The sequence below is a fragment of the Aquila chrysaetos genome, chromosome 16 (assembly GCF_900496995.4).
Source record: "Aquila chrysaetos chrysaetos chromosome 16, bAquChr1.4, whole genome shotgun sequence".
Lineage (NCBI taxonomy): Eukaryota > Metazoa > Chordata > Aves > Accipitriformes > Accipitridae > Aquila > Aquila chrysaetos.
The window spans coordinates 1,345,783-1,373,195 of NC_044019.1; the positions used below are offsets into that span (position 1 = coordinate 1,345,783).

The following is a 27,413-nucleotide window of genomic DNA, read 5'->3' on the forward strand; positions in this document are numbered from 1 at the left end:
AAATGGTTGCAGTGGCAGCACCCTCCCACCCCCAGACAGCTTCCAAGGCATCCAAGAGATACAACATCACTTCTCTAACTATCCAAGAACACCTTTAACCTAACATTAAAGTAAGAGCTCAGTACATTTTAGGGTTTTCTAGCTCATCTGATCACACGGTGCATCACAGTTTCTATAAAGCTGTTTAAGATCATGTAGAGGCATTTCCAGAGCACTCAAGAGAAAGTGTCTGAGAAATACAATATGCACATAAGGCATCTATGTAACTAAGGCATAAGAATTGCAAACAATAAGCATGGTTATGACGAGGTAAGTCACTTCAGTAGCCTAACCCAAACTGACTGATGCACATCATGCTGCCCATCGGGGTTGCTCAGCAATTACTAATGCACAAAAGCTTCCAGGCTTGATTCTGCTCCATACATCTTGAGTCCAACTGCCCAGACTATATTCTCAGCACCCTGGTTTGAGCTCCACACCTGGAGGGATCATATTCTGGCTCATCATCCACAACCAGACAAAGTCTTTGGGGTTTTTCCTTTACGGTATGCTTTAACTGGGAAAGAGCAATACGTAACAGCCACTTTTTGACCGCTTTGGGAATTGATACTGGGGGCATGGGAGGTGGAGAACACTTACAAAGGTCCCTCTAGCTCTTCCTCTCTCATTTGGACCAGTGAATTCTTTAGTCCCAAGTCGGGACTTGTCAAAGCCTGTGGCACTTTCCTCCCTCTCCTCAGTCTCCTCAGGATATTCCTCCGCTTTGACTGAATGAGAGGACCGCGAAGATGATGAACTGGATCTGGATCTCTCACGTACCCTTCGGTGTTTCCTGTTTCAGTGATAGGAAACAGAGGTGAGGGGGACACCAACAGTGTTAATAACTCCTTTGTGACTTGTTTGCTACAGAATGATTTCTTTATTGCTCCCCTAGCAACGCAATGCTCTCCTCTTCCTACTACAAAAAGCAAAAGCCATAATGAGAGCTCAGGATCAGCTACAACACGCAGACAGATCTAACAAAGGTCCCAAGTCTTCTCCAGAAAGAACTTGTTGCTTCTTTCTAAGGTGTTTACACCATCTACTATGAGATAAGCATGCATCTACAGAGTTTTAGTCAAATGGAAAATTAAGCTAATAGAAAAGGATTAAATTAACACTAAAGCAGTCATTTAAACATGGCTGTTCTCCATAACACAACAGGAACAAGAAGGAAAAGTGACTCACCCATTCTGACACATGGAGCCTTCTCATTTACCTTTAACAATTATTTAGTGTTTCAGATAGATATAATGATATCAAGACGACACGCAGAGGAATAATTCACACCACTGGAGCAGTTATGTCAAAAGGTGTACAACTGTATGTACACGATGTCGTCTCCAACCTTAATAGCAGAAACATGAAAGGCAGAAGGAAATGGCTATTAGGTTTCCTACATACTTTTTCTTTGAGCCTTTGTGACTTTTCTCCGTTTTCTCAGTTGATCTTTCCCTTGAGTGACTCGAATCTCTTGAGTCCACCGATTCTCTGGATTTATCACGTTTAAGATCTCTTTCTTTATGTTTTTTACGGCGCTCAATATCAAGGCGCAGGTCAACAGGGTCGTCCTTATATTTCCCTTCAGCCTACAAATGCAGGGAAGAGGGGAGAGTTTAATACAAAGGTTTACAGTGCACTAGTTTAGCACCATTACTTTGCTATTGACTGCACAGACTTCTGGCGAACAGGAGCTTATCTGAATATTAATCAATAATCCAATTTAAGATGTAAAATAATGCACTACTAAAATAAGTTTTTATTTGTCAGAGTTCAATTTTCCTACTGCTTTTTAACTTTTATTCTCCTCTTTCAAACAGCATTAGAATAAATAGCCTGGTAATAGGGGAGGGAGAAACACAGAAGCTGACACTTATTGTACACCACAGCCAGTGAGAGATGAGAAAAAACTTGGAAATCCAATCCAACTGATTATGTATCAGAACTCCAGCATGTCAAAAATGTCTAACAGCCCATGGACAGCAGCATGCTTACTATCCTGACAACGGACATAATCTAGCAGGGTAGAAGGAATTTTAATCACCAGGTCTGGAAACGGAACTTAAGGAGAAGCAAAAGCTGTTTGCTGCTTGGAGATACCTAGGATAGCAATTACTGATCAAAGTGGTAAGAGGTGGAGGCCACTGAAATGCAGCAACCAAGTGCATCTGGGAGAACTGCAACATCCCACTGATATGTAGCCTTTAATAAGTCTGTCAAGAAGATTTACTCTGTGGCATACGTCACCTACAGTACTCCTTCCCCCTCAACTGGAAGGTACCACATGAAAGATGCCAAGAAGTCACCACAGACGGAAGCATGCGTTTCTCCACACAATCCTAGCAAGCTGACCCTGGTGTTTCACAAAGCAAAAACCAACCAGCTGTATGAAAAACACTCAACAACTAGCTTGCTTTTTTTTTTTTACATTGTTAATTTAAAAAAAATATATATATATATATCTGGTAATGCTTGCTTTAAGCTCTATTTAAATTGCTACTTAAATAATGGATTAAGATAGTTGCTCTGGAAAATGAGAAGTTGTGTTACCTGCGTATACTTTAAGACCAATGGTAGTTGGATGAGATTCTGCTGGCTGCACATACAGGAGCAGCAAATTGACAGTGGCTGTGGTTCTGACAAACATTTAACTGAGTAGCAGTACATCTGTGGGAAGCCTGTACACGATGTTGCTAGCAACAACATACAGCCTCCATGGCTGTGGTCAGCGATTGCTACTTTACTTACACAATACTAATCTTGGGAACTGTATGACTTGATATGCAACATACATCATATTAATCGTCTTGAATTAAATACAAAAGGATTAGTAATTCTCTAGCTATTAAATTTTTTACTTACATGAGTTTCTAAACACTTTTTTGTTTAAATAAATATGTCAAATAACGCAGGAGTGAGAGCAGGCGTTTTGTTTTGGTATTTTGCTCTTCTACTTTCCCCAGGCAAAGAGCTTTAATTTCTACTCTGAGAATAAAACTGCTCCCAACACGATGGATGACAGATAAGTGACAAAATCAGCAGCAGCTCCCTTATGTGGTACAGCAAACACCTATTTGGGTTTGTGAGGGCACGTCTGTTTCACGGAAGGCTGGCGAGCTGTTTGGAAACCACGTTTATAATACACTCTGCCAAGCTGATGCTCAGAGTTCAGGCCCATCAAATCCATCTCACCATCGTCCATGTCAAGCCACAAGTGTGTTTGGAAAAAATCGAAAACAAATATGAAACAAGTAAGGTTTCAGCAGGACTTTTTAAAATCTCTTCAACGTTCAACGTAAATATGTATGAAGGTGAATAAACAAAGGTTAAAATCCCAAACATTTTACGTTAAGCCATTTTTATGCTTGTTTACAGTGACTGCAATGGCTTAACATTCATCTACTCAGAAAAGCTAATACACTAAATTCCAAATGGTCTGGATCTACTAAAACAAGTGCTGAATGTTAAAGTAACAGCAATCAACAGAAATGGTACAGTAAGTTGTTAGAACAAAATTTATAATCTGCTTAATAGTGTATTTGGTTTAGATAAGTATTTAGTTTTACTTTCCTCTTTTTGACATGCATGTCTTTTTGAAAACATGGTTGGAAATATTGCATGTATACAATTGATTTAATAATACTTACAAGCAGAAAAATATCACAAAAAGTCTCTTCTCTCATCATGGGCACTTGTTCCAAAAATCCTCTCTTTTTTCTCAAGCTCACCTCAATTGACTTTGGGGTCATTTACCATAGTCTAACCACTTCACAAAGGTTGTTGATACATTTTTAATAAAAATTAACCCTTTGTAGTTCATTTTTAGAATTATGCCCATCCTTAAAAGAAAAACACAAACTTAAGTAGAGAGTAATTTAAACAAAAACATCACTGTTAAGTTCATGCCCAATGCACTCATTTTGTTGAATTAAACTAATCAGAGTAACAGTTCACCTTGAAGCCAGGATCTCTGGAACTTTTCGTTTCCTCTTGAGAGAACCCATGTTTTCTAAAAGTACTGGGAGATATATCTATCCTCCTAAAAGTAAAGACAGTACACAGATATAATCTTGCTCATAAGAAGAATCTGAAGTTTTTTAAAAGAGACCAATATTCCCAAAGGTACTTAAAACTCCCCATATTTTTTCCATATTTTTTTGCTGAAGCTAATTATATACTTGAATTATTCTAGAGTTTGAGAAGGAAATCTGAAATACCCCTGAAATGTTAAGGCAGTGTCTAGTGGCACCAACCTGTGGATTTCAGGGCTCTTTTTGTTTTTAGCTGCATCTTGTTCCATTCCTTTCTTTAGATATTTGGTAAAGCGTTCATTCAGTGTCATTCCTGAAGACCCAAAGTGATGCTCTGTTGGGGGTTTGAGTAAATAATGCCAAAACATTAATACCATTTTTGCAAAAAAGACAAAGCAGATCAGTCCTACAGCTTGGTCAAATTCAGATGCAGGACACGTGAAACACGCTGGTGGTGAGCTCTAACTAATGCTGCTGACAAATTTCAATTTCAATCTTGAAATTAACAATTTATTCAAGTGAGTCACATATTCACTAGAATACACAAATTCTAAGTCACAGCCTCTCTGAATATTGCTCAAGTAAAAACAAGAATGCCTCTTCTGCCTTTCCAGAAGAAAAGTTATTTATGTAAATAAAGACGACTCATGATCGGGCTGCTATTCTCATCTATGGCATATCTGCTGGAAAACAACTCCTTGAGCACTAACTAGAGTGCATGAAACCCACTTATTTGGGCAAGGGAGGAGTGAACCTTCATCTGAGGATACATGGACTTCTGACCTACCTCTTACATGATGGACTATAGTCACTATATGTTGAGCAAACAGTTCAGAAGGACTTCGCTGAGACTGAGCAGACTGAATATGATGGAAAATTGAACGAAATTCTTGCTCTTTTTTGTTGCTGTGCACAAGGTCACGACACAGCTTGCGCTCCTGAGCCAATATGCCACTTGGACTAGAAAAAGAACAGACCACATGAAATAGAGGAACAGGGTAAAGGGAAGCAGTTGAAGGTGATTAATGTTTCAGAAGTTGGAAGCAGACTGATTTTTTATGTAGTATTATGAAGGCACCTAAGAATATTCAGTAGCATGAGCAGCACGCTTACTTAAACATCTCTAAAATACACTGATCTAGGTTACTGTGATAATTCAGATCACTTGTTATTCTGTATTTGGAGGGCTGTACAGGTGTTAAACCCTGACATCCTGTGAAACACAAGCCCATTTTTACACCACTGGCTGGCTGTGATCTTTTGCTACTGTTCCTAAATTCTGGATTAACCTCTAACATCCCACAGGGCGTATTAACACTTACTGGCTACTGCTGTACAAATGTATTTTCTGGACTAACTTTTTACTGTCTTACGATTTCTTGAAGCAATGTTGAAGTGGCACTCAGAGCTTCCTAGAGTTTCAGTAATGCTATGTTAAGAATAAAAGTATTTAAACATACTCCAGAAAATCAAATATCATTTAAGTGGCACTAACTTTACCATACCACTAAGCTTCTGGCAGCAAGAAGCCACTGAGTACCTAACTCTTTTCCAGAGCCTGGTGTAGCGTGGAACCTGATGCAGAAGCATTTGCATTCTGAACTAATCTTACATCTAGTTGTAGAAAAGATTAGGAAAAAAGTTGTTTAACCTTCATGCTATACGTTCACCATCTGCAAACTGGTAACCCCTCTAACCTCCCACCACAAAAAGAAGGTCACACAAGTATTATAATACCAGAAAAAAAATTAATCTCTATCCCCCAAAAATGCAAATCGTGATGCAATATTATGTAGCCTTCCTCACACTTGGCAAATATATGAGGATCTCAGGAAGAGAAACAGGAAAAAAAAAAAAATCACTATTTAGACTTCTCAAAAAATAGCAAATAGTTACCGTGCAAGATCTTCATCAAAGGAATCCATTCGAATATTGACCTGGGCCTCACGAGTAATGGAAAAGGAGGATTTGCCAGGAGCTAGCCCCTCTACTTTGGTGCCTGGTTTCTCCTTTACCTCAGAAGCCTTCCTTGGGGGGGGGGGAAGAACTTTTTTCCTGGCTTGATTTGTAAGTGGTCACTCTAAAATTCTTTTCAGGAACAAAGCCCCTGTGACCTGGTTCAGCTCTCTTGGATGCTGGTCTCTCTTCTTTTTTTGATCTTTCAGAATAGCTTTCCTCCTCCATTTCATCAGGTTTCCTTTGCTTCTCTTTTCCAGGTGGTAAGAACACCACGCCTTCCCATTTTCCTGGCCTATCCTCTTCTTGACTTTTACTTGACGTTGCTACAACTTTAGACATAAATTTGGGCTCATCATCAAATTCTGAATCTTTTCGGCCCTTTGCTTTGTCTTTCTTTTCCTGCTCATCTGTTTCCTCTTTGCCATAATGACTTTCCTTGTGGAACTCCGGGACTTTTAGCTTATCAAAGTCATCCCGGAACTTGTACCGCTTGGGCGACTGGCTGCCACGGTATCCCTTCTCAGAGTCAGCTTTGGATGCATAGGAGTCAGATTTTGCCTTTCCATCTGTTGATCCCAACTCAGAGAAATTCCCTTTTTCTTTATTTTTTTCTTTTTCAACATTTGTTACTTTCTGTTCTTTGTCTTTCCCATTCTCAGTCTTCTGCTCTTCCAGATACCTGTTCATAAAACAGACATTATAGTAGTTCTCTTATTAAAAATCAAAGACGTTAATACTTCAGTTGAAAGCAGTCAAATTTTAGAGAACACCAAGCTACACATGTACAGAAAGCTGTCTCTAGGCCCTAAAATAGTTAAAATGTAAAGCAGATTACTCAGCCTGGATTTAGACTTTTAGTTCTCAATAAATTCAGCAAATGTAGAAGAAAATGGATATGCAGAACTGATGAAATGAGGCTTAAGAACAAATCAAAAACAGCTTACCCACAGATTCATTTTAAGGAAAATAGTAACATCTTACCCAATCGGTTTATTTACTTACAAACCTGGTTCAGGAGAACAACACATCAAAACTTTCAAACTGGGCTGTTCTGCTTTAAACAACACACTGGAAATAAAAGCCTCAAAAGCTACTTCAAATTTTGGATGCAAGTTTCATAGGTAAGCTAAATATTTCATGACAGACTGTAAATACAAATAAAAGCAAAAAGGTTAACAGAGGAGAATATTTATTTTGCTGGGAGAAGACAAAACACTTCTAGTGAGAACAACAGTTTAGCTAGTTTAAAGCATCAGAACTATGTTTTAAAGCATTCATTAAGCAAAACCCTAGCTTCGAGGAAACAGCAGTAAAGCCCAAGGACATTAGTTCAGTGCTTTGGGAAAGCCCAAGAGCTACAGCTTTTTTTTTTCTTTTTAAGTTTCAGACATCCTTGATATAGAATAAGTTCAAAATAACTTTAAAAATAATAAAGAAAAGATTTAGAAGCACTTGTGTATTCTACCGTATCTTTTAAAGCAAAGCGTCACCTTCAGGCAGGAATCTGCAATGGACTAACCAAGCAAACAGAAACATGGTAAATTGATGCCTTCAATATGGAAGGATGTCTTAATTTTAGCGATGATTTCGGTGCTTTAGTTTCTCATACTACCCGCATACACAGGCACAAGCACTGCAACTACACCTGCCTTAAGCTGCTTGCAGGAGGACATGCAGTAAGATTTCATTAAATTTTTCTAATTTATAGTATCTAATGCAATTCCAGAATGCAATACCAAAAAAATGTCTTTAACTGAAAAGTAAATAACTTAGAAATGCAAGCTTCCAGTGTGCACTGTTAGGTTGCTAGAAAATCTCATCGGGCACACCTTCACTTCAAGTGTTCATCAGCTATGAACATTTCTGCAGGGAACCTACACAATCTTTAGAACTATCCAAGTCAGAAAACTAACTCCAACTTCCTGCAACACAAGGCTAGGTCTATATTTTGTTCTGTGATTTAGACAGTACCAGGCCTAAACAGCTGGCAGCTTGCTAGCATGGCACCCTGCACACCCCGGGGCCTCTTTCCAGCTGGAGCCTGCACACACACAACACACACACCGAGAACCCTTACAGTGGTCATGGAGAGTGCCTACCCATGCAAGCTGGCTTGTCAAAAATACTGCAGCACAACGAAACACATCACTTGCCTTTTTGAGAAGGCTCCTCCTCCAGGAGCTGTGGTTTCCTCCTTCTGAGATGTACCATAAATTGAACTGATTTGGTGTTGGACTTTTGCACACAGGGCTCTTCCTTGTTGGGCTCAAACCTGCTGAGCCATGGTCAAATGGACTCTGATGAGAGCCTGCCTGAAAGGAGGTGCTGCTGCTTTGTAAAGCAGAGCTCATCTGTGATGGGTTGGACAGTGGAGGGCTTGACTTTTGCAATGGACTTGGCCGAGGAGAACGACGCCTCACCACAACTGACTGGAGAGGGCTTTTTAATGCAGGACTGCGTTCCCTTGGGCTAAGTTCAGACACAGAAGCTCTTGATGCTGAACTTGTACCATAGGTGGTCATATCTTGCCATGGTTTTGATCCCTCAGATGCCTTGACGTCTTGAGCTACTGCTCCTGAAAACGGCTGCTCCTTGGACTCATCACCTTGATTATCTCCTGCAGCCTGAGATGCCCGGGCATCCTTGGAAGATGACTTTTTCTCCTTTCCAGATTTACGCTTGGAAGACTCAACTCGGCTATGATTTGAGGAAGACCGGGAAGAGGAAGACCTCCTTGACCGATCAGAAGATGACTTATCAGAATTTCTAGAATGGCTTCTAGACCTTGGTGAAGGAGACCTTCTCTTGGGTGAACGAGAGCGTGACCTCCCTCTACGAGGGCTATACGCTTGGCGATAATTTTGCCAGTTTGACCTGTAATTCCCATATCCTCCTCGGTTATACTGGCCCCATGGATAAAACCCTCGATTTCGGCCACGAAAATAATATGGTCTCCTGTATCCTCTATTATGACCTCTGAAATCCCGGTTCTGATAGACTCTCGGATGGTTCCGTTCTCTGTTATGAGATGGAGAATATGATCTTGAACGGGACCTAGAACTGATAAAGAAGAAAATTACACAAATATTTTAAAGTTTATTCTTCTGTCACAACTTTTTATTTGAAGCCTTATAAAAAAGAACCTGAAAAATTCATTTCTAAGCTTTTAAAAGTCATTTCTTTGGTTTATCCTCACCCAATTGAGGTATTACACTTTGCCCTCAATAAACTGGAGTGGAAATAACTTGTATCAGTGGTACCGCCAAACAAATATTTGACTTCAGGATCACTGCAGAGACCATGATAAGTCCACGTTGCTCTTCATTTTTCTAGGATGAACATGGCTGCTATCCAACTTCAGAAAAAGTGACATCTCAGAATTCCAGCCCTTTACAGCTCAAGGTCAAGGTTATACCTCATCTTAGATCTCCTCCACAAAGAAGTATTTCTTTATGCATGTCACATTACCATTATTAGAACAGATCCAATATCTTCCTCTTGTGTCCCAAGTTCTCATGTGCTTTTGAAATTCTGATAATCATGATGAAACCCCAATTCTTTGCCAGGTGAGTTAAATAAATTGCTACACCTCAACATGAGAAGAACACTACTGGAGCAAATGGCACACTGGTCTATAGTTTTAAGTTTCAAAAGGTGCACCCCTTGCCACAACTGAGAAGCTGGAGCTCCAAACAAGCAGGACAGCAGAGGGATGCACTCGCTCTCCAGCCTCACGCCGCAAGATGGCACTGTTGAGAGTCCCTCTGCTCGCCTCCACACTGTGCAAGAACATTCATAAAGAACAGAACTGAATCCAAGACAAGTACAAAGCCTGTAAGAATACAGATTTAAGTGGCAAAACATTAAGGGCTAATTGTTCCAATAGTCTCTTCCATTAAAATTTTGGAGCTGCAGTTGTATAACTGTTTAAAAGCCCCACTGTAGCTCAGGATTAAATGACAGCTTTACAGTAAGTATTTCACTGCTGTTAGAAAAACAAACTTCCACTGAAAGTCTGAAATTTTAGCAAATTTGTATTAGTAAAACAGAGAAAGTGTCCAAACTAGTAAGTTTAAATAGAAAAGAGATTTTTCCAAATGGAACTTTAGTAAATAATATTCATAGAAACCATTTCCACAGTCCCTTCTTACATTAAGAGAGATCTGGCTCTAAAACACTCATTAGTCATACTCCAGTAGACTTGTACTTCTTTTACAGACTGACAATACACAACTCACTGCTGCCCCCTCTCCCCTCACGCCCCAAACCCCCGTAACGCTGCCATGTTAGGAATTCCTACAAGATTAGCATATATGCCTGCAGTCAGAGACAAACTCTAGTTCTGTTTTTATTTCTTCCACCTATCAAATACAGTTTCACGCTAAAATGTAATGTATAGTCATTGCTAGCAAACAGCTCAATGATAATTTTAACATATGCTTCATCCTTTACTTCAAATAACCAAAAAACCTAAGCAAGTTATCTGAGACGAAAGCACAAGAGGCAGACAGCAAGAACCAATTATAATGAGCCCTAGTCAAAAGTACTAAGAATACATACACTCCCATTTTCAGACAACTGCTGCATTTGTGATCAATTACCAGCAAGGGACCTGTTGTACGCTGCTTCCAAAACCTGTTCTATCATTTTATAGATGCTTGCAGCAGGGAGATTTCACTCCAAAAGTTGCAGAGATTATTTACTAGAAATCTTTTTAGAAAAATACAGAAAATGTTACGCAAAAGAAACACTGCAAGTAGTAGTTTTCCCAACTCTGCCAGCCCCTGTAGCTAGCCAGCTAATACACACTGCTCCAGTTCTAAAGCACCCACCATTTCACAATAAGTAAAAATGAAAAATAAAGTCATAAAGAAAGCAAGAAATATTAGGCAGACTCCAACATGGCAAAACAACTTAGAACAGTAAACCTACCAAATGAAGAGTACAACAATTTTTGTGGTGTATGCTGAAGTACACAACAATGGACTTTTATGCCAAGATACAACGAGACCTACCTCAGAGAACATCCTAACGCCATGCAAGATGACTTGTCTGTACTAACCCCCTCCATTTTGATTCTATTTTTAAAAAAAGGAGTTATTTACAAAGCGCAAGTAGATTCAGCAGCAGCACAGAGGAAACGATCATGTTTGCACAGGATGCCTTTGTTTTCAACTGTCAAAGTTCCTTCATCACTAGGCAGATACTCCCAAATGACCATGTATCTTCCAGCTTCCTTCTGCAAAGAACTTGGTTTGACTCAAGTCTCCGCCTCTAATTTAGTTTTGTCATGTCCTTCTCTCTCCAACTGTACATTTATTAGAACCTCTGCGTTTAAAAGAAATCTCTTTAATTGTTAACAGTTGCATGTGTTTACAATCTAATGATTTTCAGAATATGTGTTATTAATTTAAGATTAGTGAAAAAGCAGCTGAACTTTATACCCAGTCCAACTGGAATGCCTTTGCCAGATAGAAAATGCTTAGCCAAAAGAAATGGAAAAAACAGATATCCTGATATCCAGGGAAGACGTGAGCCTTTAAGTGGCCTGATCAGAAGCAATTCAGGGAGGTAGGAACAACTATTATGCACATTAATGATTTCTCAAAATTAACTGCAGTGAAATTAACTTTGTCTACTTTATCCATCCAGAATGATGAATTCTGTTAACTGACTCCTGTATGGTGAAGTGAGGGGCAGGGAAACAACAACAAAAATTGCCCCTACCTTTCACAGCAGTATCTTAAACTGACATTAAAACTTGTTTGAATTCATTTTTAGAAAGAGGGGGAAAGCATGCAATGTCCACAAAGGCCCCTCAAGTCTGGGATCAATTACATTAAAAGCTTAAAAAAAGCCAAAGATATTTAACAAAACAAAGGTGCATGTTTTACTATGGACCTTCCCAACTCTGACTACGGAACACACACTTAACCTCTCTCACTGACAGCAGTAAAGCAAATGTCTGACCAAAAGCAAAATCCCAAAATAATCTCAATTCAGGATAAAAAGCTATAATTTTTCACATTTTGTCCTGCTTTGACAATTTCAAACATCATCATTAACCATGAGTACTTTTAATATAGGAAACTTGGTCTTGGAGATTGTGCATACTTAGAATTAGGAAAAGCACAACAGGCTATCCCATTACATTCAGCAGCAATTAAGAACTGCAGAAGAACATGGGGAAAAAAAACACATGCATTTTGAAATGGACTTCTATTAATACCTTTGAGGAAAAACAAAGTACAGAAGTCTTCTGTAAGGGCCCAGTCTAAAAAGGATGTAACAGCTTCACTGTGGACTGCATACCTGACAAAATGAGCTATACTAACAAAACACCTTCTGATTTAACTGTACATTAGAGTATCTTAGTATTCATATTAGGGGAAAAAGACCTGCACAGAAAAGTAAAATTATCGTTCACCAAAAACATGCTACAGAGACCAGGTTAAGGGCTCAGAAGAAGTATCTTGACAATGCTGATAAACGGTCACAATTTATTCTCCTAGCTCATTGAAAACACTTCAAAACAGTACAGGAAACAGCCTAAGACACAGGACACTATCTGTCCTAGAATCTAATCAAAGTCCTTCCCTGGAAAAGAATTAAGTGACAAACCATCTGAACAGGACAGAGGGGAAAACCACAGTTGCACCCTTTGGCTTCAGAGCAGCACACACTTACCTAAGTCTGCGTTTTCTCGACCGTGAGACAGAACGAGAACGGGAGCGAGATTTGGAGAAGGAACGTGAGCGTGATCTTGATCCAGACCTCGAACGGGAAGAACGGGATCCAGATTTTGATTTGTTAGTTTTGGACATCTTTGCAAGCACCTGTCAGTTGTACCTGAAGGAAACAGGGAAATAAAAGTACTTGAAAAAATGAAGTCATGCAGCAGATTTAAGAGAACAGGCAACATCCGGCAGCCTGACAAACTACGGAGTGACATGAAGCTTGATAAGACTGGAAATATCCATGTTTGAAGTGGCTGCCTAATAACAGATGAATGACGTTGGGCTCAGAATAGAAGGCTTATTTCAGTCTAAGGAGGAAATTTGCAAAAAAAGAATAAAAGGCTTTCAACCCAGAGTAATTACAAATGCGAGTGCTACATTTGAAAGCGGCAAGTTAATGCAAAACCCAGGAACAGGCAGAGGGCACGCTACTAGCTTAAGCAAGAATACCTTTAAAGAGACAAACCATTTCATTTCAGCCACATCACTATCAGTACAGCCAGCTGTCACTGGTTTAAAGAACAATGAAGAAATAAAAAGGCTTACTGTCAAAAAAAAAACCCCAAAATCCACCCCCAAAACTATTCTCAATTTTCAGAAAGAATCACAAACAAAAATGTTAATCCAAGATACATGAATGTAACCCTATTTGCACAGATCTGCCTCGCTATGAACGCTCAGGTTAAATCCTGGACGTACGTGTCCTGTCTGCTTGTGCAGTTTATGCAGTTGCTATGATCAGTTACAAGCAAGTATCATCCAGCGAGGGGTTCTGTTGCAGCCAAAATAATTCAGATGTCCTTCCAAATATTCAGAGACAGAAGAGATTACACTGTAGCATTAAATGACTTGGAATAGCTATACTTATGAATACCTGGGCTATTTTCAGGCATGTGTCCAGGTAAAGGTTAAAGAGTCCCTTAAAAGATGTTTCAAGGAATACAGTTTGACCACATAGTTGTTTCAGTTATATCCTACCTGACCCATTCTCTTGTAAACATCAACTTTGTATCAACGAGCAAGGTTTTCTAAAGGATGTTCATCATCTCTTACCTCAAGGGAAAGAAAAATATTCAGGACTATTAACTCAAGAGTTGGGGCGTGTCATATTGTTTACATTTGAAGGTTGGTACAAATTGATAAAATTCAAGATGCTGTATTTCTTTCAGCCAGTCACATTTTCCTGTCTATCCAAGAGTCAAATGCATAACACACAGTTTTGCAGCTTCTGACAGGGACCTTCACAAACTTTCCCCTTCACACTACCAGCAACCTCCTTTCGTGACCTCCCTTCCACAAAGGGCTGGGGAAGAAAATCCAGCATACCAGAGACAGTCAGGAGAGCTCTAGTGCTTCTTCTGTCCAGCCATTACAGTGCTTCTCAACTGTAGTAATAGTTGACCTATTTAATCACTGTATCCAGCCATAAACAAAATTTCTTACAATTCAGAATTTGATCATGCTGCAAAATATGCTCCAGCTTTTGAATCCCTGTTGGTTTCAGTATAGTTCTTCAGCTTCTATGGAAAATGCTTTGGCCCCTGACTTGCTGAGGAAGAAGGGGACTCCACTCCTTCGCTCCTCAGATTAAGTTCGTAGTCTCCTTTCTATTTTCATCCCTAGAAACTGGAGGTTTCAGTAATGGGCTGGGAAAGGGACTAAGTGCTAGCTTGAGTTAAGTGTTTGGATTGGTGAGTATTCCACATCAGCAGCTGGTATCAAAATTTGAACTCTGCAATTCCAGAGGTAGCTAATGAAGCTGAGAAGAAAATCTGCTCTCTTTAAACAATACATAAGTTCCATTCACAATATCAGAAGCAATTTATTTAGCATTTAACACAATTCCTTAGGAATTCCTACAAGAAGTTACATTTTCTCCCCCTCAAAGTTAGTAAAATATTGCATAGCTGTAAGTAATTTGGGCAAAGAAAAAAAAAAAATCAGTGTACTGGTAGATTTACTGTTCTGCTTCTATCTATGCATGGTCAACAGCAAAATTATAGCTACTGAAAAAGTTTCTTACCTTACTGCCTTACTATTCAAAGTGGATCTGTATACAGTGTTATTGATGTTTTGGAATTTTACATAGAATGCATGAAAAATGATACTATAAGCAGGGAAAAATTCAGACAGGCAGCTTCCAGGTTACAATTGAATATACTTTTTATTTGTCAGAAAACATCCCCAGTGTTACCAAACAAGAATATTGGAGTGATACTCATAATTCTGCAGAGCTTGTTTCAGAGTTGGACAGATTTTCATGCATTATCGTGGTTTAACCCCAGCCAGCAACTAAACACCACACAGCGACTCTATCATTCCCCCTCCTCAACTGGACAGGAGAGAGAAAATATAATGACAGGCTCGTGGGTCGAGATAAGGACAGGGAGAGATCACTCAACCAATTACTGTCATGGGCAAAACAGACTCAACTTAGGGAAAATTAACTTAATTTATTGCCAATCAAACCAGAGTAGGGTAATGAGAAATAAAACCAAATCTTAACACACCTTCCCCCCACCCCTCCCTTCTTCCCGGGCACAGCTTCACTCCCAAATCCTCTACCTACCCCCTCCCAGCAGCACAGGGGAACGGGGAATGGGGGTTACACTCAGTTCATCACACATTATCTCTGCTGCTCCATCCTCTTCAGGGGCAGGACTCCTCACTCTCTTCCCCTGCTCCAGCGTGGGGTCCCTCCCACGGGAGACAGTTCTCCACAAACTTCTCCAACGTGGGCCCTTCCACGGGAGACAGTCCTTCGGCACAGGTTGCTCCAGCGTGGGTCCCCCGTGGGGTCACAAGTCCTGCCAGCAAACCTGCCCCAGCGTGGGCTCCTCTCTCCACAGGGCCACAGGTCCTGCCAGGAGCCTGCTTCCAGCGCGGGGTTCCCATGGGGTCACAGCCTCCTTCGGGCACCCCCTGCTCCAGCGTGGGGTTCTCCACGGGCTGCAGGTGGATATCTGTTCCACCATGGACCTCCCTGCACTGCAGGGGGACAGCCTGCCTCACCATGGTCTTCCCCACAGGCTGCAGGGGAATCTCTGCTCCGGTGCCTGGAGCACCTCCTCCCCCTCCTTCTTCACTGACCTGGGCGTCTGCAGGATTGTTTCTCTTACATGTTCTCACTCCTCTCTCCAGCTGCCGAATACTGCCTGTCCCAACTTTTTCCTTCTTAAAAATGTTATCACAGAGGCGTTACCACTATCGCTGATTGCCTCGGCCTTGGCCGGCGGCGGGTCCGTCTTGGAGCCGGCTGGCATTGGCTCTGTCGGACATGGGGGAAGCTTCCAGCAGCTTCTCACAGAAGCCACGCCTGTAGCCCCCCGCTACCAAAACCTTGCAATGCAAACAAAATACATGCGTACTTGATCACGTTCGATTGATTTCTCTGCAGATCTGTCCATGTGCACTCTGAGTCAGGAAAACAGAACTCTCATTCAAATTAGGTTGCAACACCCACATTAGCAAAACAAGGCCACCAATGACACTGCAAGGAAATTGGACCTTACTTTTAATCAGTGCACTGAAAAGGCGACTTGCTATTATACCCTACTTACTTAGGATTGGTAAGCTATCCTCATCCTTTCAAAAGCATCCTTGGAAGGATGCTAAGACTTCCTGTAACATGAATAATTGGGTTTTTGCCTTGTATTTTCCAAAACCTGTTCCAAAATCATCCACCACTAAGTTATCCCAGCTCCAGATAGAGGTGGCATGCCTATAAACGTTTAAAATTTGTCTTTCTATTTCCGGGATACATCTGAGGGCTGTGCAGCATAATAAATCCTGAAGCAGAACTTTAGGTGCTCCCGATCAAGCAGACACTTCAACTGCAATGGTGTTAATCATTACTGGATAAACACAACACATGCATTTTTAACTAAGAGCTGGATTTTTATTAGTGTTCATTTATTTCTAATATGTAATCAGCACTTCAGCTTTAAATCATCAGATATTCTCTCTCATGTTACTTAAGGAACCTCAAAATATATGAGTCACGAAGGATCATACAGTAAAAATCTAATCATTAACACAGAGCAGTCCACAACTGCCTGTGGCTTTGAGACCCCTTAATCTGCTCTGTTTAAGCAAGAAGTCCTTGGCCTTTGCTGCCCTAAGAGAGAATAAAATAAACACTGTGCAAGTGTTCATGGTGTCCCCAAGAAAACTGAGCATCAATAATTGTTGCGATGGTCCAGAGATTACATACCGTAAGTTATTTTGATTACTTATTTCAATGACTAAAAAGCATCTTAAATCATAAAATTAACTAAGAGGCATTCTGACAACAAACTGCCAAAACCTGAGCACCTGTGAAACAAATGCTCTGCAATGTTCATCACCCACGTTCTACAAGAGGGAAAAAACTAAGATTGCTCTGGGAATTAGGAAAAGGATTGTAAAGACAAAATTTGCATTAATTGAGTATTGCATAAAAGTTAAACAAACTTTTCAGCAAAAGTGACTAATGAACAAAAGCCAGAAAGAAAAAAGGAACTATATTAGCACAACTTTACCCCTTTTTTGCACCTACTGCTTAAAATTAAGTATGTAAACACACCCGATTAAGTTGTGCTGCTGTATCCATTTTAAGCAAATTCCAGTGGACTGACTTGCAATGTCTTCACTTTCAGCCGCTCTCTAAAGCCAAATTACATTATGGTTACTGAATACTCCAACTACTGCCAGGGTACTTTCAGGAACAGCACAATGCCCGTCACAGGAGCAACTGCTGGGAAAGTGGGTTGCTCTTCATCATGAGAGCTGGTACCCTCCAGAAATGGGAAGTAGGCTTTTATTTTAAAAATCATGTTACATGTTCCTGTTCTTGCCTCTCACTATACTAAAGATGCTATATCAATTCAACTGAAGTACTTTAATATATTCCACTCTAGAATGTATGCAGAAAAAAAAATTAATGTTTCCTGTTCTATTAGGAAAAATAAATCACACCAGGGATGAAAATAAAAAAGCATTATCACTGAAGAAGCAAAGTTCATTCTCATGCATGGTTATTTTTCAGGGAAAGAATGTGTGAAAGGACCATTTATAAATATTTCCTTTTAATTTACTAAATACATCTGTCAAAACAGCAAGATTTCCTAGTCTGTTGGCCAAAACAATCAAAAGTTCAGCACAGTAAACCAAAACATGGAACAGAAGCAGAAGAAACAAATGGTAATAGGAACTACTAGAAGATATAGGAAGACGATCTAAATTGCCTCTCAGAATCAGAGAGCTGCTCCCAACTGAATCCTGAGGGGCTTTGATACAATAAAACCAGAAAAAAGCTACAATCTGTAAGGAGATTACAAGTATATGCCATAAACTGTGTAAAAATTTCAAGATAGCTCTCTACTAAATGACAACCCTGTAGCTCAAGAACAAACTACACTTCAACATATTATCATCTGTAAGTTACCTTTATTTACGCTGAACTCCATGCTGCTTGAAATATTTTAATAGACTAATACAATTAAAACACCTTTCACCACAGCTCTTCTCTGTTGTGTCTCTTCTGAAATAACTTGTTTTCCAAGAAAAAGCACATGGTTAGAGCTGACTGACCAAGGAGAGTATAAGTGGCAGAAACTCTCAGTAAGTCCTGAGAAGGCCCCAATAGATTCTAAAAGTATCACTTGCTTTGAGCTGTTTAAGCGTCTTTGTATTTTACTTTGATCCACAGCACTTACTAGCCAAACACTAGTTTGGTATGTGTGATGTGTGCCAAAAGCTCTCGTCTTTGAAGTTTTTTTTAATCTTTGTCAATATTTTTAAAGTTGATTCATTCCTAACAGGTGAGGTAACTCCTACTAGAATAGAAACTGAGTTGCTATGCTCTATCAGCACTCAAAAGGTTAAACAAACTAAACATTGGAGTCATTTCAGCTCCCCGGTGTTAACACTGCATTTGTAAACTTATTGTGATATGCAGTTAGTTGTCCTAAGAATTAATGACTGACTCAGATAAAATGTGTTCAGCTGGTAAGCAAAAAAAAAAAAAAAAAACTGTTCTGAAAGAATCTATTCCTATAAAACATCCTAAGGATTACTCTGATTTTAAAGAAAGAGGTGCCTGTAAATGAAGCAAAGGCAACCTGTGAAAGCAGCAGTGGCTGCTCACTTACCTTTCAGAATCTTCCACTGAACTTGATGCTGTGCCCACAAAGCACACACATGCATACAGCCTCACAGAGCTCACAGGGGGATGCTGCTTTTTGAAACACGGGAAGGTAAAGCGTGTCTGGCCCTCAGTGGGGACTGCAGTAGAAGCATCTACACAGTGCTATGGAGACTTGTTGTTAGCAATCTGCTCTGCCAGAATTCACATTTCCTTCCTGCTCACAGCTACAGAACGCCTTCCCATGACACTGGCTCCACCTCTACCTTGAAAGGGACCATGGTTGATCCCTGCTGCCTGATCCAGGTCTCATCTCCCAGCAGAGACAAGCGTGACTGCACACATCTGGAGGGCATGCACTCCTGGAAACATTGCCAGGAATTTTCAAAACTGTTTTTTGCTTTGTCTTTTCTGAAGACCCAGTTACAAGCTGTCCAGCACATCTTCCCAAGTAGTGTAGTCTCACATCCAAAAGTATCAGCACTGATCCTGAGTGTGGCGAGTTTAAAAGTTCTAGTAAGGTATTACCCTATTAGAAAACAGACACTTGACAGCTTGTTTATCTGTCGTAAAACTACACTGTATAACATACCTCGAAATTTAACACGCACCAAGTCTGAAGAAACAATTTGTATTCCAAATTAGTTTGCTAAATTCACTCATACCACACAGATTTAAAATTAGTTACATTTACTGCAAGCCAGATCTGAAATCACTGAAGTCGGTCAGTGAAGAAAATAGTCAATCTAACAGGTAGCCATTTAGTCTGCTGAAAGTACATTGCCAATGCAAATTAGTAAGCATTATAATTTTTTTTAGATTCTTATTGTAAGAAATATGGACATTTCTGCATAAAACATGAAAGTATTCAGATTCCCACATGCTGTGAGTACCACCAACTCAAAGGTGTAAAGTTCAGCCTTGTTTGAAAATGAGCAACAGCCAAAGCTTCACTGAACAGTAAGACTCAAACTGGCAAACATCTCTTATTGGAGTAAACTGTTTTGAATCCTTCTTCCATAGTTTATAGAAAGTAAAGGCAGAAGGTTTGCTCGAGCTGTGAAAGTCTTTGACAGCAATCAGTAACTTAAGTGAATTTGATTCCTCACAGGAGAGCATTGCTACATTACTTATATCCCCTTCTTGGCATCAAAGATTTCCCTGACCCCAAAGGCATACACCTGGAATTCTTCAAGCCTGTTGTTAAGGAAAGCAGGCAATACAACCTGATCAGTTCTGCATGTAGTTTTCGTAATATTTATACAAGCTACTTCATTCTGGAAGTTCTCAAGCTGCTTTAAGATAACTGGGGTTTTTTTTGCCACACAACAAATGGTGCCATTCAGAAAGGGAAGACTTGCAAAGAAGGCTAATGCAGTAGAGAATGAGCGCTGGTCAAGAACTACAAGACTTTTGTCTTTACAAAACTGTTGTGAATCTTTAACATGTACAAAGAAAAAGCAATAAAAGCCTGGTTTCCAAGGATCTTAACCAAACAGGACCCACACTGTGAAATGTAGGCAACTCAAGTCATCTACCAAGTGAAGACAAAGGCCAAAGTCAACCCTCTGATGTCTAACAGTAACCTTTGTGGATGGTTTTCTGCAGAGATCCACTTCTACTTCTTAAAGAACTAGAACAAAAATTAACATAGAGGTCTCTGAGGATATTTCTGTTGATGTGCAGTTTGACTAATTACTACCTTAGCAACAAGGCCCATGTAGAAAGTTCCCATCCTGCCAATATAATTAATTATTCATCTACATTCTAAACTTAATCCATGTCATGACAGAGATTAAAAATATTCTTGTAAAACAGAACATTTGTAATCCAGACTGATTCTGTGACCCCATTCATACGAGCCCTACTGACAAATAACGGGGGGTTGAGATGGAGAACCAACAGCTGGAAGCCTCTCACTCTCAAAAATAAGCATTTTCTAAAATTTGGAGGCTATTTCAAGGAGCAAAGTTTGCCTTCTCCATTTCTAAATCCTCATGGCAATCCATCATACCACTCAAAGAGGTGAAAACAACAGAAGAGCAAATGTTCCTACTAAGCCACCACAATGGACTTTGCCCACAAGACAAACTTTTGTCATGAAACGGTGTCAGGAAAGTTAATGTTTTACCTGTTTAATGTCTTCTGACAGAACTCAAAAGAACAGCTCAATTCTGCTCCACGGCAATGAAAAAAAGTCACTGTCAAGAGTCTCTTACTGCTGTACACTTCCACTAGCTACCACAGCTTCAAAATTTAATTATTCAGAATATTTAAGGAGAACTTTTATGGCCACTGACTGAAGTCACTGCAATGCTTCAGCAAAAGAACAAATGTTTGAGGACAGACTGAATATGGGGGTTTAACACTTTGGATCAGTATGACATTTAATAATCCGGCTAATTAAGGTATATAGGGGGAAGCAGTCCTTTTCTACCAAAAGTTGCCAGGGGGTAAATCCAAAAATCACTCAACATAGCATAAAAAAAAAAAGTAGGTACTACTACTTTTTCTATTTACCAGCTATTTCGAAAGTCAAGCCAAAACATCCCAAGATGTGAGGCTGAGTTTTTTATCAAAACCTGTATAGTCCTTTTTGCAAAGCAACATTAACAATGAAGAAAGAATTCAGCTGATAGTTTAACTTGCAGTATGCCCAGGATAGAGGGCATACAAGAAGGTATACTCCAAATCCCAAAACAGGCAGTTTTACCACTTTTGAAGATTTTAGTTTCTATTGTGTGCTTACCTGCTTGAGCAGGTTCACACCTTCCACCCTTCAACAGTTAGGTTTCACCGTCTCAGCTTTATCAATTATGAAATCAGGAAGCAAACCTGAAATGAGAAGAAAATGCATTGAAGCATCATTGTATGTACTTTGTTGTACTTACTGCCACCAATGATCAACAGGAGTCTAGGTTCCTTAAGCTAGCATCCGGTGCTGTACCCAAAATGTTCATCATATCTTAAGTATTTCAACAGAGCACATACATTGCAAAAGTTCATCACTCACTTCACCATGAATTCTTTCATGTACTTTTATGAAGATCGTCGTTTTTAAAATAGTTATTCATGCTTTCAAAATTTTAAGTCCACTTTTTCCTTCCTTCCTCCATCTCCACTGCACCCCATCCGATCTCCTGTTATATACATACTAATAGCTGTCATTACATTTGTACAGCCGTATTGAAGTAATTTCTCTCAGCATATCTGTATGGTCTTACTGGATTCAGGACTAAGGATTTCCCCATATTGTTAAAGAGAATCCACAAGCCAAGAGAAATAACTTTTCCTGACAAATTCATCCATCAGCATATCGTCGTCTTCAAAGGGTGCCACCAGTCCATTGTGAGCTGTTTTGACAGGTCTACAGTTACATTTCAGTATCCTTCCATGCACTGCTAGAGGGGTGTAAGTTTAAAAAAAGAAAACAACAGTAAACACAACCTCATAAATTACTCCATGTTATTAAACCTCTGATCTAACAGCAAGAATGTCATTTACTCTGTGTTCAACCATAAAATAAATTTGTTTAAAGCTATTCATTTCTTCTGTTTACCTCATTGAAAAAAGGTTTCAAGGCTACTTGAAGATTATACTTTCTCTGAAATGGTGATTAAGTCCTGTGCTCACCCAAGAGGGAAGGTTGTATTGCAAGGTTTAGAGTTTTCTAAATCATGCTTACCAATCTTTGAAAAAAGCCGAATAAAGAACACCAGTTTTTTGGTTTTTTTTTTTTTACTGTTGTCATGTCTGTCTGTCTAAACATCCATGAAAGAAGGAAATCCTGCCTTTTACCTTACAAAGACCTTTGACATTCAGCCTTTCACAGTGGCTACCAGAAAAAAAAATTGCTGTAACCATTTTTTCTTGCTTTGTGTTAAAACACTTGAGTCTTGTTTGCTTTTTCACCTATTCCCCAAACACCAACATTACCACAAACTTTTTATACAATCCCCTGCACACAGGTGTCATCCAGATAAAAAGCTGGCTGAATTCTCTTTTGTAGAAGAATACTGTTCTCATATTTAGAACACTACTACAAAAAAAATGAACCAAGACAACACACAACAAGCAAGAACAGCTAACCTTTCTTCCAGATATGGAAAGGAAAGTAGGAAACGTGCTCAATGCTCTCTGCTGAAGCAGAAATCATACTCCAGGAGTTTCTTATTCCAGAACACTGTGAAGAACATTTCTATATGCCAAGACATGGGTCAAATGAAGAACATTTCTAGTTTTCACAATGCCTTTTTCCAGGAATTTGTTTCCTATTTCCAACTGGCCTGTATTACTTTATGACTGTCTCTTTCCATCTTCCACTCCTTTCAAGCAGTACTCATCATTATTTCAGATCTTTCACAGATGTTAAAGCAGAACAGAACCACCACGGCCCTGTACAGAAAAGCCATCTAACAAAATGTTACAGCTGAAACGACTCCATCTCAAGCATGTCATTGAGGATTGCTATACCACGTAGCACCACAATTTGCCAGCTTAGAGAGAAGAACACAGCAGATAAGTCCCTATCAAAAGAAGCAGTTTATTTGTCTTCATATCTGTAATACACCGAGTACAAACACTAAGAACATTTGGAAGCAAGTGAAATGGCTTATGCACATACCTCAGAAGCGTGCACAGCACTGCAAAACTCATTACAGTAGTTTCAATTTATTACACAGCATTTATAAAACATTAACTTGCAAATATTAAATATTTTGTAAAAACATTTGTAGGAAGCACTATGTAATTGCAGTAGGAAAACAAAAATTTACTCGTTCCTTTCTGGCCAGCATTTAATGAAACTGTTACGGTTTATTTTGCTGTAAGACACAAAGCAAAGAAGATAGCACCTCATTAGAGAAAACATTTCTGCCTGAACGTCTTGTCATCCATTTAGTGTTTGCTAGTACAAACACTGAATTAGGGAGAAACAGCTGAACTGCTACTTTATTTGCTCACAACAGCCTTCATTATCAGGGAACAAAAAAATCAATTCTCCTTCAGCCAGCTCTACAATCCATAATCCTAAGCTCTAAAACCCAAACAAGATTAGTTAATTCTTAAAAAAAAAAAAAACAAAAAACAACAAAAAAACATATCCTACAAAACAGTTTCATTTCCCACAAAACAAGCTTTTAAACATTTGGATAAGGTACCTGAAAGGCTTACATCAATTTAAACTGTGGCAGCCTTTGTCCTAGCCAAGAAACTGCCTCTTTACAACTTAAAGACCCAGAAGATGAAAATTATTTATTGCTGATTGACCCTATATCCCAATTTATACTCTACAAAGATATCAAAGATATTGGAAAATGCTGACATGAACAGAAATGTCAGCACTGTGTTCTTTTTGAAAGCATTGAAAGTAAGAAATTAGCTATTTATAAACTTAAACAATAGTAGTCACCTAAATCCAGGCCTAAGAGAGGCAGAAAATCTGATCAAGCCATTAAAAATGCAGTCCTATACCAGACCTTGTAATTCACAAGCCTGTAAAAATCACCACTTCTGTGGATTTTAATTGACCTGCCTGCCAGAGAAGCAGAGGAGGTAAGTGGCACCCGTAGATACATCAGAAGACTTGGGTAAGAATACCGCTGTTAAGAACTGCCAAGTATTAGTTACAATACAATGACAAACTGTAGGAAATAAAAAGTGTCAAATAAAACACAACAGTAACTAACAACTGTCAGCATCTTTTAAAGTCAATTTCAGTATGATCTTGTTTCAATTTAACTATCTACCTACAGAATAAGACTTGCACTATGTCCAATACCAAATTGCTACTTGAACACCAAATAACACTGATATGAACAAATTGGTTAAATAAGCCAAACGTGAGCTACTGGGCTCATGTAAAAACACACACAGAACTGTAATAAATTTGGTCCTTAGTACTTCCTCTTGCACTCAGGCTCAATACACTTAGTAAAAGCAGCCTGCCACCAGTGTCGAATCAGAGCAACCTTTGTTTTCTAGACATGTACCTGGCAAAGAATAGAAGAGCTATTCTTTTTTTTTTTTTTTTTTTTTTCCCCTGCAGCAAGTGCCCCAAAAGGGTATTTTTCATACCATGCATTAATTCCCTGGAAAGATCCACAGTCCAAGCAGCACTTTGCACTTGCACCTGTTGAGGCTGCTGCTGGGATCGCACCACACTGACAGCTCACGCAGAGGGACACAGCCAGAGAACACCCCAAAACCCACCTCCCTTCAACCCAGCCACAGTTAGCACAAAGACACATGACACCTGCTTCTTCCCTTGCAGCTCCCAGATCTATCAGTTTTATCAAAGAGCAAATCAAAATAATGACCATAGCAGTTTGACTATCACAAATTCCTACATTAGATTAAAAATGGAAAATAATATTTCTAAATCAGTTAAGTTTGACAACCATCAATACACTGAAGTGAACTAAAGCTCCTATTATAAAAGACCAGTCCAGAAGCATGACAAATTAACCTTGCTATGCATGACAGCTATGTAAAATCTATCTCCCAGCAAGCTTTGTACTGCAGCTGCACGAGATTTTGCTGTGAACTTACTTGAAGTGGAAAAAAAGTTGCAGCTATCTACATGCCAGAGCACACTGGAAGTGCCAGCAGTAACATACAGAGTACAGAAAGCACACGCTGGCTTTGCTAGTTCAGAAATCAAAGTCTAATAATCTCACTTTCTACTTGATTCTTCCTTTTGAAGCTAAGGTTTGGTCTTGCACCAAAAATTAAGTATGCTCTTGATATCAACAGAACACTTTAAGGGGAAGAAATAAAGAGCCACCTGCATAGCTCCCACTGCCAGCCTGGTGGACTGCAAATTAAAATGCTATTTCTAATCATCCAGTTCAAATTTCATTAGGATAACAAAAAGCAGAACAATTCCTCTTTCTAGATCAAGTATCCAGTGTATGTTTTCAGGAGATTAATGACACAAGTTAAACTAAAGCCTACAACTACACCTACCAACCTCCTCAACAAAAATTTTCCTGGACAACACTGCTAAAAACAAAAACAACAAAAAAACCCAAACCACAACTACTTTACCAAACTACAAACTACTTTAATACATGCCAAACATGCTTTGAGGAAAAAAAAAGTTCAGATTATTCTGCCATGACAACAGAAGCACTAGTTTGTCAATAGCAGTTCCAATTTCTCTCTAGTTTATATGCTTTTAAAATTAAGATTTTCCTTCAAGCATGTTCAGGTTTTCACACAATTAAACTAATCCCTAAAGAAGTTTAATATTGAGCTCCAGCCCTGGTTTCAGACAATTAGAAGCAGGTTCTATAGAATGGTTGAAAAACTACTTACAAGTTCTTCCAAAAAGGACTGATTCTGCAGATTGCAGTGCTGAACAATCGTTTTCCAAATAATTTGAGCAGCTATAAACACCAATCAGTGACTTTAATTCTGACACTAGTTACTTGATAAAAAATATTTTATATATCTTTGAGCTTAAAAAGTCTTATGTTGTTATTCAGACAGTTTAGTGACAGGGAGCTCAAAGAAAACAAATCCAAGAAAAAGCTGATTAGAAATGTGGATGCTTTTGCTACAAAAGTCAGGCAGCTGGATTTTCTGTTAAACGTGGAAGAAAAATATCCACAATAAAAAAAAAAAAAAAAAAAAAAAAAGGAAAACCTATTTCATCAGCTTTTTGCTTCCAAACCTACACAACCTGCGAACAGACAAGCAGAAAAATCAGATCTTTCTCAAAACTAATGGCTTCCTCACAGTGCAGCCCTACTATTTTGAGCAGTTTTTGAATGTGAACTGAACCCTTGTCAAACCTGTTGGGGGTCTGTGAATCCTCGTGCCTGTAGTTTCAGAACCCCCAAGAGAAGCAAGAAATGGTCCAATTTACTTTACATAAGAAAACTATTCACAAATCAGTTAACCAAAAGAATTCAAACTTGTGCATAATTGAAGTTATTGTGCTACTCCCCACGCAGCAATGGAAGAATAAACTGTGGCCTCAGTGAAGTTTTCAACCCTCTCAAGTCACTGCAGTCTGGAAACCAGCAGACTCTGCACACCAGTATTTCCTTTATTAGAGTGACCACAATGCACTTAAAAAATGTGGAAGTTATGCTTCCAGAGAAACAGCAAGTAATGTAAAAAACAATTGAATCTGGGGCTCTTCGGAGTATCTTCTGAAATACCCAGTACAGTTACAGCCAAAACTGAATCTGCCCTAAAGGATTACTACTCTTCATATATTTAACCTGTGAAAATACAAGCTCCAGCAACTTTAATTTATAGGCTGCAACAAGCAAAACCATTCACATATTTACTCTCAAGTCAGAACTTGATTTATCTTTACCTTAACTTGAATCTCCTTCAGGGGAAAACAAGGAAAAGGATTTCCACAACTTGGTATAACATTAAAAGTTCTTTAAAAAAAATAAAAACTCATGGGAGTTATTGCAAGCACAAGCCATCAGAACAGGCTATCCCCACAGTCTGCTAGGCTACAAAACAGAGGTAAATGCTTGTCCACAGAAATCTCATACACAG

At 39.2% G+C, this 27,413-nt stretch overlaps 1 protein-coding gene across 1 annotated transcript in view; it reads right to left on the reverse strand.

The window, feature by feature from the left end:
* The window catches only part of THRAP3 (thyroid hormone receptor associated protein 3), a 35,666-nt gene that overhangs the window by 2,925 nt on the left and 5,328 nt on the right, over positions 1 to 27,413 (reverse strand). The window contains 11 exon segments of the mRNA XM_041129068.1: positions 640 to 832; positions 1,444 to 1,628; positions 3,994 to 4,078; positions 4,293 to 4,404; positions 4,858 to 5,030; positions 5,967 to 6,109; positions 6,111 to 6,708; positions 8,183 to 8,256; positions 8,258 to 9,089; positions 12,717 to 12,878; positions 21,640 to 21,725. Of these exon segments, the coding sequence (XP_040985002.1) occupies positions 640 to 832; positions 1,444 to 1,628; positions 3,994 to 4,078; positions 4,293 to 4,404; positions 4,858 to 5,030; positions 5,967 to 6,109; positions 6,111 to 6,708; positions 8,183 to 8,256; positions 8,258 to 9,089; positions 12,717 to 12,853 (2,532 nt within the window). The 5' untranslated portion in view covers positions 12,854 to 12,878; positions 21,640 to 21,725.